The 16,051-nt window shown below is 33.8% G+C and overlaps 2 protein-coding genes across 3 annotated transcripts; both read left to right on the plus strand.

The window, feature by feature from the left end:
- Window positions 1-2,495: 2,495 nt before the first annotated feature.
- LOC110823797 (Lung seven transmembrane receptor family protein) lies at window positions 2,496-7,622 on the plus strand. Of its 2 annotated transcripts, none has more exons than XM_022054275.2 (5): window positions 2,496-2,852; window positions 3,851-4,787; window positions 4,931-5,026; window positions 6,027-6,163; window positions 6,901-7,622. In XM_022054275.2, exons 1-5 carry the CDS (start codon window positions 2,599-2,601, stop codon window positions 7,067-7,069), a joined length of 1,593 nt encoding a protein of 530 aa, XP_021909967.1. In that variant the 5' UTR covers window positions 2,496-2,598; the 3' UTR covers window positions 7,070-7,622. The 2 variants fall into 2 exon arrangements, with proteins under 2 accessions (XP_021909967.1, XP_088070036.1); XM_088213910.1 differs by having other exon boundaries at window positions 2,712-2,852; window positions 3,882-4,787.
- Window positions 7,623-8,378: 756 nt separating this feature from the next.
- PYM (partner of Y14-MAGO) lies at window positions 8,379-15,694 on the plus strand. Its single transcript, XM_022054377.2, has 4 exons — window positions 8,379-8,736; window positions 9,276-9,392; window positions 14,367-14,615; window positions 15,357-15,694. The coding sequence occupies exons 1-4, from the start codon at window positions 8,548-8,550 to the stop codon at window positions 15,498-15,500; spliced, it is 699 nt and encodes a 232-aa protein (XP_021910069.1). The 5' UTR covers window positions 8,379-8,547; the 3' UTR covers window positions 15,501-15,694.
- The last annotated feature ends 357 nt before the right edge of the window (window positions 15,695-16,051 follow it).

Consider the following 16,051-nt stretch of genomic DNA (forward strand, 5'->3'; position numbering starts at 1 on the left):
CCCACCTTTATCTCCGTGACGGTGAGATATCGTGATGTTCTTACTGGGCTAGTGTAGCTCACTCCTTAATTAACCATTTCAGATCAGGAAGACATGGTTCCCGAGCCCGTTCCGCAGGAGGACGACGAAGGGGATGCCTAGAGACTCTGTAGTCATACGCATTGTTTATTTTCGAGTTTTCTTTCTTAGTTAGTTTAACCTTTTATATTTTAAGTACGTTTGTTTGGTTTTTCGTGTAAGGGATGTTAACTGAAATTTTGATCTCGCTTCCGCATTCGATATATTTAAATACTCATTTCATTTTAATATTTTCCGGGGCCGTTACAAAGATTGTGTAGACTGATAACTGTATGATGGGGTCAGTCTGACTAGATATCCTGGGAGATGGTGGACGGACCGGGTCCGTAGGGAACCCTACCGGGATTGTGGTCTCACATGCCGGACGGGGTATGGAGATCTTATGTGTTTTGGCGCCCATACCAGACGGGGTATGGGGACGGCCCTGGAAACTGATTATGAATGTTAAAGGTTAACGGGTAGCGGGACCCCTATGGACCCCCATGGATACTAGTAGGCTGGTAAATGAGAAAAGGATATGTTGTATAATGATTGAATTACAAAAGGCGTGATAAGTGCTATGTTTTACAGCTTATATTATTCCATGATTGTGATAATGTTATTGTTTTTCTTATATTGTTTCATGAATTCCACCGAGGTAAGTGGATGGTAAAGGTTTTATCATAAATAAAAGGATTTGTTGTAAATCATGCTCCATTGGTCTTTTGTGTTTTTCTACCCACCTTTACCTCCGTGACGGTGAGATATCGTGATGTTCTTACTGGGCTAGTGTAGCTCACTCCTTATTTAACCATTTCATATCAGGAAGACATGGTTCCCGAGCCCGTTCCGCAGGAGGACGACGAAGGGGATGCCTAGAGACTCTGTAGTCATACTCATAGTTTTATTTTCGAGTTTCTCTTTTAGTTAGTTTAATCCTTTATATTTTAAGTACGTTTTTTGTTTTCGTGTAAGGGATGTTAACTGAAATTTTGATCTCGCTTCCACATTTTATGTGTTTAAATACTCATTCCATTTTAACATTTCCGGGGTCGTTACAGAAAAACACAAAAGACCAATGGAGCATGATTTACAACAAATCCTTTTATTTATGATAAAACCTTTACCATCCACTTACCTCGGTGGAATTCATGAAACAATATAAGAAAAACAATAACATTATCACAATCATGGAATAATATAAGCTGTAAAACATAGCACTTATCACGTCTTTTGTAGAAACTAATAAAAAAAATATGATTGCACACATAAAATTTTATTAATGATTAATTTTTTATATAATATTAATTATTAAATTAACTCATGGTACGTGACTATTTTAAGCATATTTTAATTTTTTTTATTTGTTGAAGTAATTTTAAATTTAATATAATAGTAAATAATTACAATAATTTATCTCTAATATATAAATAATTTTATTTTTATTAAAATTAAATTAATGTGATAATATAAATAATTATTATTTATTTTATTAAATAAAAAAATTTAATTTAATTATGTATAATAATTATTTTTTTAAATATAAATCTAATTATAAATTTTTCTATTATTGAATATGAATACAAGATATTTACATATGTATATATATTGGGTAAATTTTTGTTAAAAATTGAATTTAGAAGTTTAAAATTAATAAAAAAAAAAATACGATTGCACACATAAAATTTTATCAATGATTAATTTTTTAAATAATATTAATTAATAAATTATCTTATGATATATGATTATTTTAAGTATATTTTAATTTTTTATTTGTTGAAATAATTTTAGATTTAATATAATAATATATTTATTTTTAATATATAAATAATTTTATTTTTATTAAAATTAAATTAATTTATTAATATAAATAATTATTATTTATTTTATTAAATATAAAAATTTAATTTAATTATATTTAATAATTATTTATTTAAATATAAATATAATTATATTGATAAATAATTTATTTATTTTTTATTACATATTTATTATATACTATTTACTATTACATATAATTGAGAGTAATAAATTAATAATTTGATTGAAAATACAAACATATCATTCTATTATCTAAATAAAAATATATCATTAACATATATTAATATACTATTATTTAAATATAAAAAAATTTATCATTCTAATTCTGTGTTATTATTATTCAATTATTATTATTATTATATATTAATTAATTATTAATAAAATTTATCTAAATAAGTGTTATTGATAATATTAATGATTATATTTTTATGTTAAATTTTTTAACCTCCAAAACTAAATTTAAAGTTAATAAAAAAAAATAAAAATGGATTTAACGAGGGAACGGAAGTGAGACGGACGTTTGAACTGACAGAAAACTACAACGTTCGCTAGAGGCGCGTAAAGTCTACGCTCTCTCACCGACAGCCAGTAAGATCGCTTCTTCCTCACTCCGCTTTCTAATTCTCCCCCCTCCAAATCTGCGACCTCTGTCTCTGTCTCTGTCTCTCTCTCTCTCTCTCTCTCTCTCTCTCTCTCTCTCTCCAGCTTACATTTTTCGCCATGGATTTCGCGTTTCGAAGAACTACCAGCAGCAAAACCAACAACATTCCACTTCTCTTTTCTTTTGCTTGCCTTCTTCTCTCCTCCATTTTTTCAGTCGTCACTGCCTCCATCCACTTCTATGACCAGCAACCATTCAACGACGTCGGCAACTCCTTCCTTCTCTATGGAGGCAGCGAGGGTATCTCCGCAGCTTCAGTTATTCCCGACGATCCCGCCCCCGCTTCCCTCCATGATGGCCGTGCTTTCATCCGGTAAACCATTTCTCTCTTGCCAAAACGTTCGTTGCATGCGTGTCCCATCTCTTTATATAGTGTTTACATCTGTATCTGCGTGTTTCCGTGTCAATTGTTAATTTTATTTTGAGACTGGATCTGGATAACGAGGAAGCTGAGAAATGGAGAACTTACGGAGATTCCATTTAATAAGAAGCAGAAATTAATATTCAATGTTGGTGCTTGCTTGAATGTGTGCGACCGCGTACATGCTCATTTTAGTGGTTTTGGATTCAGAATTAGATCTGGAGTCCGTTTGGTCTTGTGTGAGTTCTCGTGCTTGTTCGATTAGACGCTATGAAGAGGAAAAGTAAATTTGAATACTTCGAATCTGAACTTCGTCCCTTTAAGACAAGCTGTTCTTTTTGCGGATTTCCAAAAGGGACATATTCTTGGAGATGTAGGAAAAAGATCACAGTGATTAAACGTGCCACGATGATTGAGATAGACATCAACCCTCAGTCCTTCGTTAAAATTGCGTCTGCTGCTTATGAATTAGAGTGATAAGATTATAAAAAGCACAATAACATTAGAAAACTCTAGGTGTTACAAATGGAACGCTGAGGGTACCCTGGATTGCAAACAGAGATCTATAGACATCAGTGCTTAAGTTAGGCAAATGAACCAGTGAATTAATGCAAGAGTTGATTAATATTTTATATATATACGTACATATAACTTCTATTTATTTTGAAAGTTCAAACCCATGTACTTTTAGCCTTACTGCTATTGCTGTACCAAGCATTGCCAGAATTTTATCCTTGTTGTCTCTGAACTAGAGAGAAATACAGATGTTTTAGCATTTGGTTTTACTGAATACCATATTGCTGTAGATATAATGTTTATGTTCTGTTATCTAACGCTTATATGCTATTAAATCTCGGTATTCATGCCTTCGCAAGTAATAGACAAACATTGTCTTAAAACTTGCTGAACTTATTTCAAATCTGAATGTCATACATGTATAACTTGACTAGATTTGAGAATATTACTTTCTGGAGGACTCAGGATGCAGCCGATGAGCATTCAGACATGGAGCACAGTACTGGGTTGATACAGGCTGTGATCTTTGAGGTGGCTGATCGCAATAATATTGGTGGTTCTGCTTATGGTGGTCAAAGGTCTATATGCTGTACCCCTGATCTTGCTAAGCTGGAAGGTTGCAAGCAAGGTGAAGTGATTAGGATACCTTCTGCTACAAACATGAACTGGCCCATTGTCGTAAATGTACAGTTCAGTGGCAACTACTTATCTACAACGATGGATTATACAGAGATTCCCATCTCAAAGACTGGCATGTATAATTTGTTGTTTATAGCCTGTGATCCAAAACTTAAGGGACTAACAATGAGCGGGAAGACTTTTTGGAAGAATCCTGATGGTTATCTACCTGGTAGAATGGCCCCATTGCTGAAGTTTTATGTGTTTATATCACTTGCATATCTGTTGCTCAGTACTGTTTGGTTCTCTCAGTATATGAGATTTCAGAAGGATGTACTGCAACTTCAGCACTGTATCACATCTGTCATTACCCTTGGACTGTTTGAAATGATCCTTTGGTACTTTGAGTTCGTAAATTTTAATAGTACTGGAACAAGACCTGTTGTCATTACAACATGGGTTGTGACAGTTGGAGCTTTGAGGAAAACAGTTTCCCGCCTTCTTATTCTTTGTGTTTCAATGGGCTATGGGGTTGTCCGACCCACTCTTGGTGGTCTTACCTCAAAGGTCGTCTTAGTTGGAGCCACTTACTTTGTGGCATCAGAGTTACTGGATATTACTGAGTATGTGGGAACCATCAATGACATATCTGGAAGAGCAAGACTCTTTCTAGTCCTTCCTGATGCATTCCTGGATGCATTTTTGATATTGTGGATTTTCACCTCTCTTTCAGGGACACTGGAGCAGTTACAGGTGTTATTTTTCTTCTTTTTTCTGTACTTGTTTTCAATATAGTTCCCCAATACAAAGCTTACTGTGTTAACCTTTTCCTTCTTATATATTTACATTAATCTTTGATATATTTAACTGATTGTTTTATTTACTTTCCAATCCAGGTAAAAAGGATATCAGTTAAATTGGATATCTATAGGAAGTTCTCAAATGCATTAGCTGTCACTGTGATTGCTTCCGTTGCTTGGATAGCTTATGAGGTAAATAACACAGTTACAATTATAAATTTGGTACTCTGTAAATTTTACCTGTCACTACTGAGTTTCATGATCATGTTTTTTCCATGCATCGAATTGGTAACTAAAGGATCCACTTTTGGATTTGGAGTATGGGCCTGCTAAAAATAAAGAATATAGTTTAAAATTATACTCAAGGTGAAAGAAGTATATGATGAGATCTTCAACTGCCTGACTACCAGAAGTTTTCTTCTATATGATGAGATCTTCAACTGCTTGACTACCAGAAGTTTTCTTCTATATTCAATTAGGAAATTGTTATTTAAAATGTGGCTGCTATGCCTGTTTTGCACAATTAACTTAGATTGTGAGATTTCATATGAATCTAGTTTCAGGTGGCTAACATCTATGAGGCCCAAAGAACAGAAAAAAGAACCTCTTAATAGAAGTATCAAACTGCTCATCTCTTTTTTTTAATGATCAGTTATTTCTTCTCATCAATTTTTCAACTGGTTTTGATCACCTATCTTAAAGGATATGAAGAAAACGATTACTTTAGACTGATTTTTTTCCGGAGCTTATGACCTAGTTTTAAGAACAAAATATACCAAAAAAGCCACCCCAAGTTTACATAATTTATTTCTTCTCAGAAGACTAGCTTATATGAGCTCCAAAAAGAATAACCTAATCCGAAAGGGCTCCTTCTTCTGATGTTCTGTTTAATTGCTCGGTTAAAATTGGTCATATCACTAACAATATGTTAGCTGAGATAGTTAAGCAATCGTTATTTTTTCTGATAACTAGTGCATTATGGTAAAATTTCTCTTTTCTTTTTTTTCTCTTTTAAAATTTGGCTTTTTATGGGGAAAAGGACAATTCAAGACACCTTTTGAAGGAATTTGGTGAAATAGTAAATAAATGTCTCAAATGAGGACAGAAGCTTTTGAAGGATATAGTTGATTTTGATTTTAGATTTCCTTTTTCCATTTACTATATATTTGATCTGACATGCTCTTTCATATAGGTTTATTTCAAAGCAACAGATCCATTCAATGAGCGGTGGCAAAGTGCCTGGATAATAACAGCTTTCTGGGACATAATTGCGTTTATGTTACTGTGCGTTATTTGCTATCTATGGGCCCCATCTCAAAACTCTCAGAGGTGCGATGTTACCTGTAGTTCAACAGATTGTATTTTGATTTTTCCTCTTTTTTCCCTTTTTTCCCTCGCTTGCTGCTGCATATGGCAATGGAATCTTATGTTTAACATACCCCATCCTCCTAAACAGAACAGTCAAAAAATTGAAGGGAAAATAAACGAAAGAAATTACTTTTTCTCCTGAATTTCTTTTAGGCTGCCTTTCCTGCATTCTGTCAATCATTCTTGGAAATCTGATCCTTTATGCAAGGAACTGTAACTAGAAATGTGACAGATCCATCGGAAGTAGTTATATCAGTTACTCAGTTACAGGTCTGTTATTTCACTTGTAGATCTATCTGAGTGAAGGTAGGTATAAATACCTTAAGGGTTGCAAAGATGATGACCTATTGAGGAATAGAATATCCTCCTCTCTCTCTCTCTCTCTCTTGCGCTCTCTCGCTCCCTCCCTCCCTCCCTCCCTCCTTCCCTCCCCTTCTCGTTTCCTCCTATCTCCTTACTTCCCCTTTGCCTTCTCTTAGATTCGCTTCTGTGTGACTGGAGCTGCCAATAAATACAACCCTGTGCATCAATCCCGAAATTGGTTGCTAAGACATTACTTATCTGCTTAGTTAAGATAGCAAATAGGAGTCCTTTAGGTCTGAGGTGTTCTAGCTGTGTTTTTATGAATGAAAAACTTACTGTCCCTCTCACAAAATTGTAAAATGGTCTGCATTCTAGTTGACATGTACAATGTGCAGGTATGCCTACTCTGGAGAAGTTGGCGAAGAATTTGATGATGAAGAAGCTCAGTCTCTTACGGATGGGAAGCCTGAAGGTGATATCAGTTTAGTCAAGCAACAGAAGAATGTTGCAAATTCTACGGAATCCGACCAAGAAGATGATAATGAAGAGGGTAAGAGGGAATGAAAATAATCATTCAGAACATATATCCATCCCTGTTAGCAATCTGATTCAATATTGCCAAACCCCCTACTTATATAAATCAAGCAGGGGGCAACATAACACAAGGATGATTATCCGCAGAATGAAAACCTTTTCCACTTGGGATCCAAAGTAGGGTTTTCCTTTTCTTCTTTTTTTCTTTGTTAAAGAGGGGGTATATTTTTGCTATAGATGTAATCATTCATAATTGTGCACTAGAGGCAGAGAGGATCTGCCAGATTTCTTGAATTTGTTCAGGTTCTTAAGTTTTGTTCAACTGTGTATGTATAACAGGGTGTGCAATAGTGGTTATCAAACAGAGTAAATGAAAGGCTAAAATGGCAGGGGTTTAGTCTCGAATATCAATGCCAAGTTGATTGGTGTACTCTTAGGATTTTGGGGGTAAAAGTAAAAAAAAATATATCTTTTCCATTAGTAGTTGAAATGTAACTTTGCGTTTCAGTAGTGATACAATTGGTCAATTTGATGTTGTTATGAACTTATTATCGAGAATTAGATCCAGATAATTGTTATGTCATCCTTTAACAATTCACAATTACTTCTTCATTATAAAGACTAGTCTCTCAGGTAAGATATATATTACGTGACATTGTTTGGTTCATAATAGTTTATGAATTGATTATACCATTCGGTAGTTGTAGTAAGGTTTGAACAAAAGTATAATTGATAAATTATTGTATCTTATTTTGGCATATTTATTTAAAAGTATATTTTAATATATTTTTAAAATAATATAATATGACAGTTAGTAATTCAATTGAATAAAGCTTTTCTAACATTACATAAATTTTGAATGAATTCCAAAAAATATTCTGAATGTTTTCAAACATAACTTTAAAAAAACATTTCAATGTAACTCAGTCTTTCTCCTGAGATTGGTTGCGGCAATTTATTATTAAAAATTATATTTTTAATAGAAATATATAAATAAATATTTAGCTATGATATATTTTTTAATATTACTGTAACGCTTTCAGAATTTTTATATTTTTTAATTACAATTTTTAACTTATTAATTATCAAACTAATAGTGCATGACTCCAAAACTTTTCAAGAATATGCAAAATTTTTAATTCACTTGTTCTGTATAAGTTTTAGATTACTGTTTGATATATTAATTTTGCATATTTATTAAAAATAATCAAAATTAAAATCATAGTTAGAGCTGTATATTACCTTTAAAATAATGAATAAAAATACCATCAAAATTTTGTACCAAAATTATTAAAAATAAATCCAGTAAAAAACCAAGCAAGGAAATGAGAGAAAAAGAGAGAACAAAAAAGTTACTGTTTGTTATTTCCGTTGGCCGCCCAGTATATTCAATTAAATCCTCTTCTCTGAAATGATTCAGTAGAAAAGTGGAAGTGGCAAGCAGCACTAAAAAAAGAACCAATTAATCAAATTCAGTCACAGGAAGAGAAGAAAAAGATTGTTTAATTATGGCTAGCAGTAATGGAAGCGACGACCAACTAAAGCGAATGGCAGAACTCAGCAAAACCCTAAAAGAAGGAGAGAGGATTGTTGCGCCCACACGAAGACCCGACGGTACTCTCCGAAAACCCATCCGGATTCGAGCCGGTTACGTTCCTCAAGAAGAAGTCGCCATTTATCAATCCAAAGGTGCCCTGGTATGGCTGCTTTTCTTTTCTTTTTATCTCCACCAACGCAAAACCCAATTACATATGTACATAAATGTATTACATCTCTGGAATTTTTGTTTTTATTTACGTGTTCATGTTGGTATTCATTATTGATCAGTAGAACATAGGGAAGAGAGAGCATATGACCCTAATACTCATTGGTGTTTCTGTATGGGGTTTCTTTTTGCCACATTGTTATTGAGCTAATTCAAGAACTTGTCTGTCTGTGTGGTAACCATTGAAGTGTTTTAATGGTTTGTTTGGTTGGTGAAATAATTGGGATTCCGCGAACTTTTCAACTTTCTGCAGAGGAATGTTTTGGTTAAGTGCATAGGCATAGTCCCTAGCAACTATGTCAACTAATTAACTACTTTTTTTATACCCAGAGATTTTTTTTTAATGCTAGTCTGTTCTTACTAGGTTTTTTTTTAATATACAAATCATATTGTGGCCATTAAAAAATATTTAGGGCAAGGAAAAAGGGAAGAAAGAATCACAGTGGCTTTTGTTGTCTTTTCATGGTGCAGTGGAGAAAGGAGATGGCCTCACAGGATGTGGTGCCAGGTTATGATCCAACTGCAGATACAAAGCCCAAGACCAAATCAGTAAAGAGGAATGAAAGAAAGAAGGAGAAGAGGCAGCAGGTATATTGTTATTGTCTTGCTTATTTTGTTTTTAATGTTAAGGACTTATAGCACAATTCATTCTTGTGCTTCAATTGTTTAGAAATTATAGAAAAGAGGACTGATTCTAGAATTTTATTTCTGGGAGTTTTCTTTTCTTTTGGATAGCCTCATTTTTTGTGGTTGAAAAATTATTATTTTCCATATATTTCTTGGTAATCTGACATGATGATCAATAGCCATAATATTACAGGTTCATCTTTTTATTCAGATAGGGATTTCTTGGCTTGAATAGTGCTAGATTGGCATTTGAATGGACTGAACAGTTGTTAATCAGAATGTTATATTTCACTGTATCTGAATAACTTACACAGGAACACATTGGACTAGGATTGAAATTCAATCCATTGACAGGCTTACTCCACTCCATTTCTCATAGAACACATCTGTTTGCTTTTGAAAGATAAGGTTATTTGTTCATTTGATACATCATGCAACATGATTATGTGGTAAAACCTCATGTTTTAGCCATTTCTGTTAAATATTTTGACTCTATTTCCTTATGTTATATGCTTGTCATTTCTAAGAGAAAAGTAGTTCATAATCAGTTAGTTAAAACGAGAGATGTAGTTAACGTTTTGCAAAGAAATGTTAATGGTTTATATGAGCCATTCCTATAATTTCCAAATTTGATGGTCAATTTCTCCAAATTCTCATTTAGTTAATGGATTTAGTTTTCTGCTGCTAATGCATTTATTTTTCTGTAGTTTTCAAATTGCAAAACAAGCAGGCTTTACTCTTTAGAGGGTAGGCCAATCTTGACCTAACCTAAGCCTAGATGATTTACTTATTCGACCTTTCAATTACTTGAATGAGTACTATAGTAAAGAGTTTTTCAGGAAAGGTGTCATTATAGATTTGAAAATCAAATGGCTATCTAGATTGTCATTAAAGGAATGTTATCATAAATTTTGTAGAACAAAGTTGGTGTAAATAGCATACAGTTCAAGAGGGGAATTGGAAGTAAAATATGAAATTCATATGATCATTACAGGAAAACAATAAAAACATACTTTTCCTTCTTTCTAATGGAGATAATGGAAAAATGAAGAAGTAGTAAATGAAATCAATGCAAAATTCTTTAAGCTTTGCAACTCTAGATCCTCCTTCAACTGTTTCCTTTTTGAACATCAATTCTTACTCATGACATTTCTTTCTCTGCCAATTCTTTTTTTTTTTTGAAATAAAAGTGAAGTATTATTATGCATAAGGAACCAAGGGGGTACCACCTATATATAAAATAGTTACATACTAATCAAATGTTCAATGACAATGCCTATATCTTCCCAATTTTTAATATTATGACCGAATAAAATAGAGTCAAAAATATGATTCCATTTATCTTTAATGTGTACAAAGTTAGTCTCTACTTCCTAAAAAGCCCTTACATTTATTTCTTTTCAAATCACCCAAAAAATGATAAGCGGAACAAGAAATAAGTGTCTTTTTTTTTTACATAAACCTGCCCAAACAGAAGACTATTTCCTGCCAAGCCGATTTGGAAGACTAAAATTCCTCCACGCATTGCTTTTTTTGCTTGGGAGACTTGCTGGAAAAAAATCGTTACTTTGGATAGGTTGAAAAGTAAAGGCAGGATTATTGCAGATGGTTGCTATTGCTGTTTAAAGGCTGAGGAAACTGGCAGTCATCTTCTACTATAGTGTCCTACTGTTTCTAAACTATAGTGCGGGATTTATGGGTGGTTAGGTATCAATTGAGTTATTTCGGGTTTGGTTGGGGGGCAGATTTGGGATTGGGATGGTTTATATGTAAAAAGAAACATTGCTAATCTTATCCCTTTGACCCTTTTTTGGGTTATTTGGAAAGAGCGGAATAGAAAGGCTTTTGATAACATAGAGAGTAGTTCTAATAGATTAATGGATAGATGGATACACTTGTTTGGGATAATTGTGTTTGGTCAAGACATCATTAATGACGAAAATTTTGAGGAAGTCATTGATGCTCTAACTTCTTTGTAGAGATTTTGTATATGCGTGGTACTCCCGTTTTTTGGTACCTTGTGAATAATATTTTACATTTTTTATTTAAAAAAAAAACATAAACCCGCCCAAACCCGTAGGTCTTTATTTACACTATCCACCATAACCCAATCCATCCCCATAAGCCTTAAAACAGAGGACCAAATCCTCTAGGTCACTGGGCATCCCAACAGCAGATGGTAACAAGTTTCCTCATCCGCTTTGCAGAAATAACATTTATTGATCAGCATATTACCTTTCCTCCTTAACATGTCAATTGTTAGGATACATTCTTTACCGGCCTCCCATGCAAAAAAAACACTATTCTAGAGGGAGCTTTTGATTTCTATATTTGCTTGAAAGGTGCTGTCATACTGTCACCGTTCTCTCTCATGGTTAGAAAATCATAGAAAGATTTCACTGAGAATCCCCTCTTTTTGTCAGTCTTCCACACCCTTTTATCTTTATGCTCAGGTAATTTAACGCTTGATAAACACAGCAGCAGATTACCATACTCTTCCACTTCCCAATCCTGTAAGTTTCTTTTAACCTGAACATTCCAAGCCCTACCCCCACCAACAGCTTCATAAATCTTCTCCACCATAGTCTCCTTATCTCTGGCGACAGCATAAATTCTAGGAAACCTGTCTTTAAGTTTAAAATCCCCCACCCACTCATCCTGCCAAAAGCGAATTTCCTCACCATTGCCACCTGCCACCCCAAACATCTCCCAAAAACGTTGCTAGCATCCCTGATTGGAGATCATCTCTGCCAATCCATTCTTACTCTTGGGTATCCATTTTAAGTTGAGCTGTTTAGGACCTCTTTCTTCAATTATGAATTAGAATTGGAGATCACTTCAATGATTACTGTTGGCACCATTTGTCTGTCCTCCCCATGAAATCAATGAACTGCTATTTCTTTTATCCATATCATTTGTTCCTTATGGTAAATGTTCCTTTAAGGCTAGGCATTCATTCTCTTTGCATAATCATTTTATAACAATTGAATGATTGTTTTTTACAGCCCATGAATGAAAGTACGCTGTGATTCAAATGATAATGTCTTTGAATGCCCATCATTGATTGAGAAAAACTAATTAACTTCTTGTAACACCCACATCCCATGTTGATAATGTCATATGGAAAGCAATGGTGTAGATATGTGACTTCAAAAACATGTAGGTAGCTTTTGGATACAAATGTTATTAGAAATAACCAAGCCCTTTTGGATACCAATGGTATTAGAAATAACCAAGTCCACTATCATGTTGAAATATGAGTTTTGATTTTGTACAGTTATATGTGATTTTTGCATTCCCTGGATGGGCCAGAATGATTTGTTATTGTAACTTGAGGATGTCAACGTGAGTCTTTCAATTGAGGAGGTTATAACTTACAACACCAAAATGTACCCCAAGTGAGGGATGGGGGTTGTTTTATAACCTCAAAAGCACATTCAGTTCTTTTGGGTTCTGGCCTAATTGTTACATTTTATTTATTTATTGTATCTGGGAAACTGAAATCTTTTCCTCTTAAAGGAACTTAAAGGCTAAACCTTTTGGTGTTACAGTGAACTTTATTGATATTCAGTTACACTTAAACCTGTAGATGAATTGCTAGGTTTATCCCATATCTATATGGCTATAGATGTATTTCCAGTTCATAAGGAGGTAGAGGAATCATTGGGTACATATCTAGAAAGGGTGTGATATGGATTTCAGACTAATTTCTACCTCTGGCAATTATAATTGGGGCACTTAGTCATTACTACTTAGGTAGAGGAATCTTTAAGGAGTTATTTATGGATTTCTTGAAATTTGATGCATGTTAGTTTGTCCCTTTACAGGAATCTTGGTGATCATTGGTAAGAAAGTAGGGCTACATACCAGCTGAAAATATGTTAATGTTAGGTCATTATGCATTGATGAGGAAGTGATCCAGATTCCAGATGATGTACTAAAATGATTCAAGGCATAAAGTCAGCATGGCATCATAAAAATCTTACTTCGTAGGACTTTAGATGGGTATGTTAAGAGGAAAAAGATCTTACTCCCAGCCTGTGCCTGCCCCTGCTAGTTTCAGGATTAGATCAATTTAATAATCTTTTTTTTATGAGAGATTCTTTTTTCACAAAGGACCTTAGATGGGTATGTTGGAGGAAAAAGATCTACATTCATCCTGTGTCTGCTGCCCCTACTAGTTTTTATGAGAAATGCTTCTTTTGCAGAACAAGATCATCTTGCTTCTGTCTTTTCTGACACATGGATACTTTGCACCTGGATAGTGGAGACTATTATTTGCTTCTAGGTCCCCGTTGGTCTTGTAATTCTTTTAAGATGTTATGATGTTTTCTGAAGATAAAAGATGATGAATCCCTGTTATGTCTTTTCTAAGGTTCCTGACTTCTTTCAATCAATCTTTTGATCTGCTTATTCATTCAAGAAAAATATTAGATCTCTGCTTCTGCCAACAATTTGCCGGACTATTATGATAGATATATATATTCTTAATGTCTATTACTTCATAAGCTGATGAATAAGCAGTCTCTCTTTGAAGGGAGTTTTTTCCTGTAAAGGTTCACTAAGACCATAAGTTTATGGAAGTCCTTTTTATAAACTTATGCTTTCAGAACAGGGTAATATAATAATGTCATGACTGCTCTTGGACTTACTTGCTTTCTAGGAACAATGTAATCCCACCAAATAGAGGAAGTAAATGTTCATTGCCTCTTTTCTAGCAAACACAGTATGTCTTTTATCATATCGAGTCCTCTAATTTAATGTATCGAAGTTCATTGATATTGATATCCATGAAAAGAACTGTACCAAACACTACAAATATAGCAATGTTGTGATGCTTTTGAAATTACTAGCTTTATGCAAGCAGTTCATGTTCTTTCTTTGTTTTTTCTGTTCATATTTAATGTGAATGACTTCTCAAGTTACACCTGTCAGGCTGCACTTGAAAAAGGTAAGCACTTGGAAGAAATGACAACTGGAGATATGAAAAATGAAGAAGCAGTACCTGCTGAGGATTTAGGCTGTGGATCAGAATCTGTCAAGTATTTGACATCTCAAATCAACGAGCTAACTGTTTCTTCAAGTCCAACTGTAGCTGCTCCTGTTACTGACTCAATTGAATCTTCAGAACCAGGAACTCTGACTCAAGATATTGATAAAAGAATCAGAGCACTTAAGAAGAAGGTATGATTTATCATATGCTTATATCTCAACCGTGGAAAGAAAAATTTTCCATGTTCTACCTATTATATCCAACAAAATCTTAAGGAAACTTGTAGATATAAGAATAACCTTTGTGGTTAATGTCAAATATGCCATTCAGCTCTTAGCATTGGAATGAGATATTAGCTATTTGTTGCCATAATCTTAGACTTTCAATTTTTCCTTTTTCTTTTTCAAGGGGATATCAGAATCTACTAATTTTATCTTTTCCAGAAGTAACAACACTAGTCAAAAATAAACCTCTGAGTGCTTGGTTTCAGTATGTATCCACTCTGTATTTTTCATTCTTACCACTATAATAATTCTGCAAGTCGTGAGTCATCTTGTTGTGTCCTTGGACAAGAGCCATTGCGTCCCTTTCTACTAATGCTTTTAATATCTGTGTATACTTGAACTAACTTTCTTATGTCTGTCTGTAATTCCTTGACACATCCCTCCTGTTCTATACAGCTGCTTGACTGTCTCCGAACATGATTTACATCCCATGTTAAGGCCTAATATGAGCTTTTAATAGGCTTCTTGATGCCTAAGGGACTCCTAACTGTAATCGTATAAGCTAAGACCTCTGGAATCAATTGTGGCATTTAAATCATGCAAACAAGTGAAGTTTTTTAAAGCAAATTGTCAGAAACCAATCAATAACAACTGGTAATGTGCAGGCACCACTAAACAGGTTTATCTGATTTTTGTTTTGCCTTTCAGATTCGACTAGCAGAAGTACAACAGCAGAAAACTTCAGTGCAGGACATGAAGCCAGAGCAGCTGGAGAAGTTCTCAAAATTCGAAAGCTGGCGGCAGGAGTTGAAGCTTTTGGAGGAGAAAAAGGCAGAACTATCAAGCTCGTGAATTTTTGGTTTCTATTAATGCAACACAAAAAACCATGAGGTTTTGTTGCAGGTATAAGTGGTGAAAGCTGCAAATGCTGTATCTTAGGAACAGAAATTCATCTATCCAGATTTTGTTCTAGACATGGTGACTGAATTTGCATAATTTTTAATATTTATATAATTTTAGTTACTATAATATTTTTAATTAGATAATTTTGGTTACGGTATAATTAATTAGATAGTTAACAACATTGTGATAAATAAATGTTCAATTAGACACAAATACAATTAGAAATATTTCAATTTTTACTATGTCATTTTAAATTCAACAAATTTTTTTTTAATAGTTGGTGGAAATGGATTTCAATTTAGTCTTGCGTGCGTCTATGAAGTTGAGGAAATTATGTCTATGTCTAAGAGTTGCACTGATGAATTTTTTGAGAGTACAAATATATCGAACATGATAGATTTACCTTTTTGTGGTAGAAGATGGACCTAATCTAATTCTAGAGATTTATTTTCTCTCTCTAGAATTGATAGGTTTATTGTTTTAACATATTTTCAAGTTCA

Source organism: Carica papaya, chromosome 2 (assembly GCF_054855325.1).
Source record: "Carica papaya isolate Zhongbai chromosome 2, ASM5485532v1, whole genome shotgun sequence".
NCBI classification, from domain to species: domain Eukaryota; kingdom Viridiplantae; phylum Streptophyta; class Magnoliopsida; order Brassicales; family Caricaceae; genus Carica; species Carica papaya.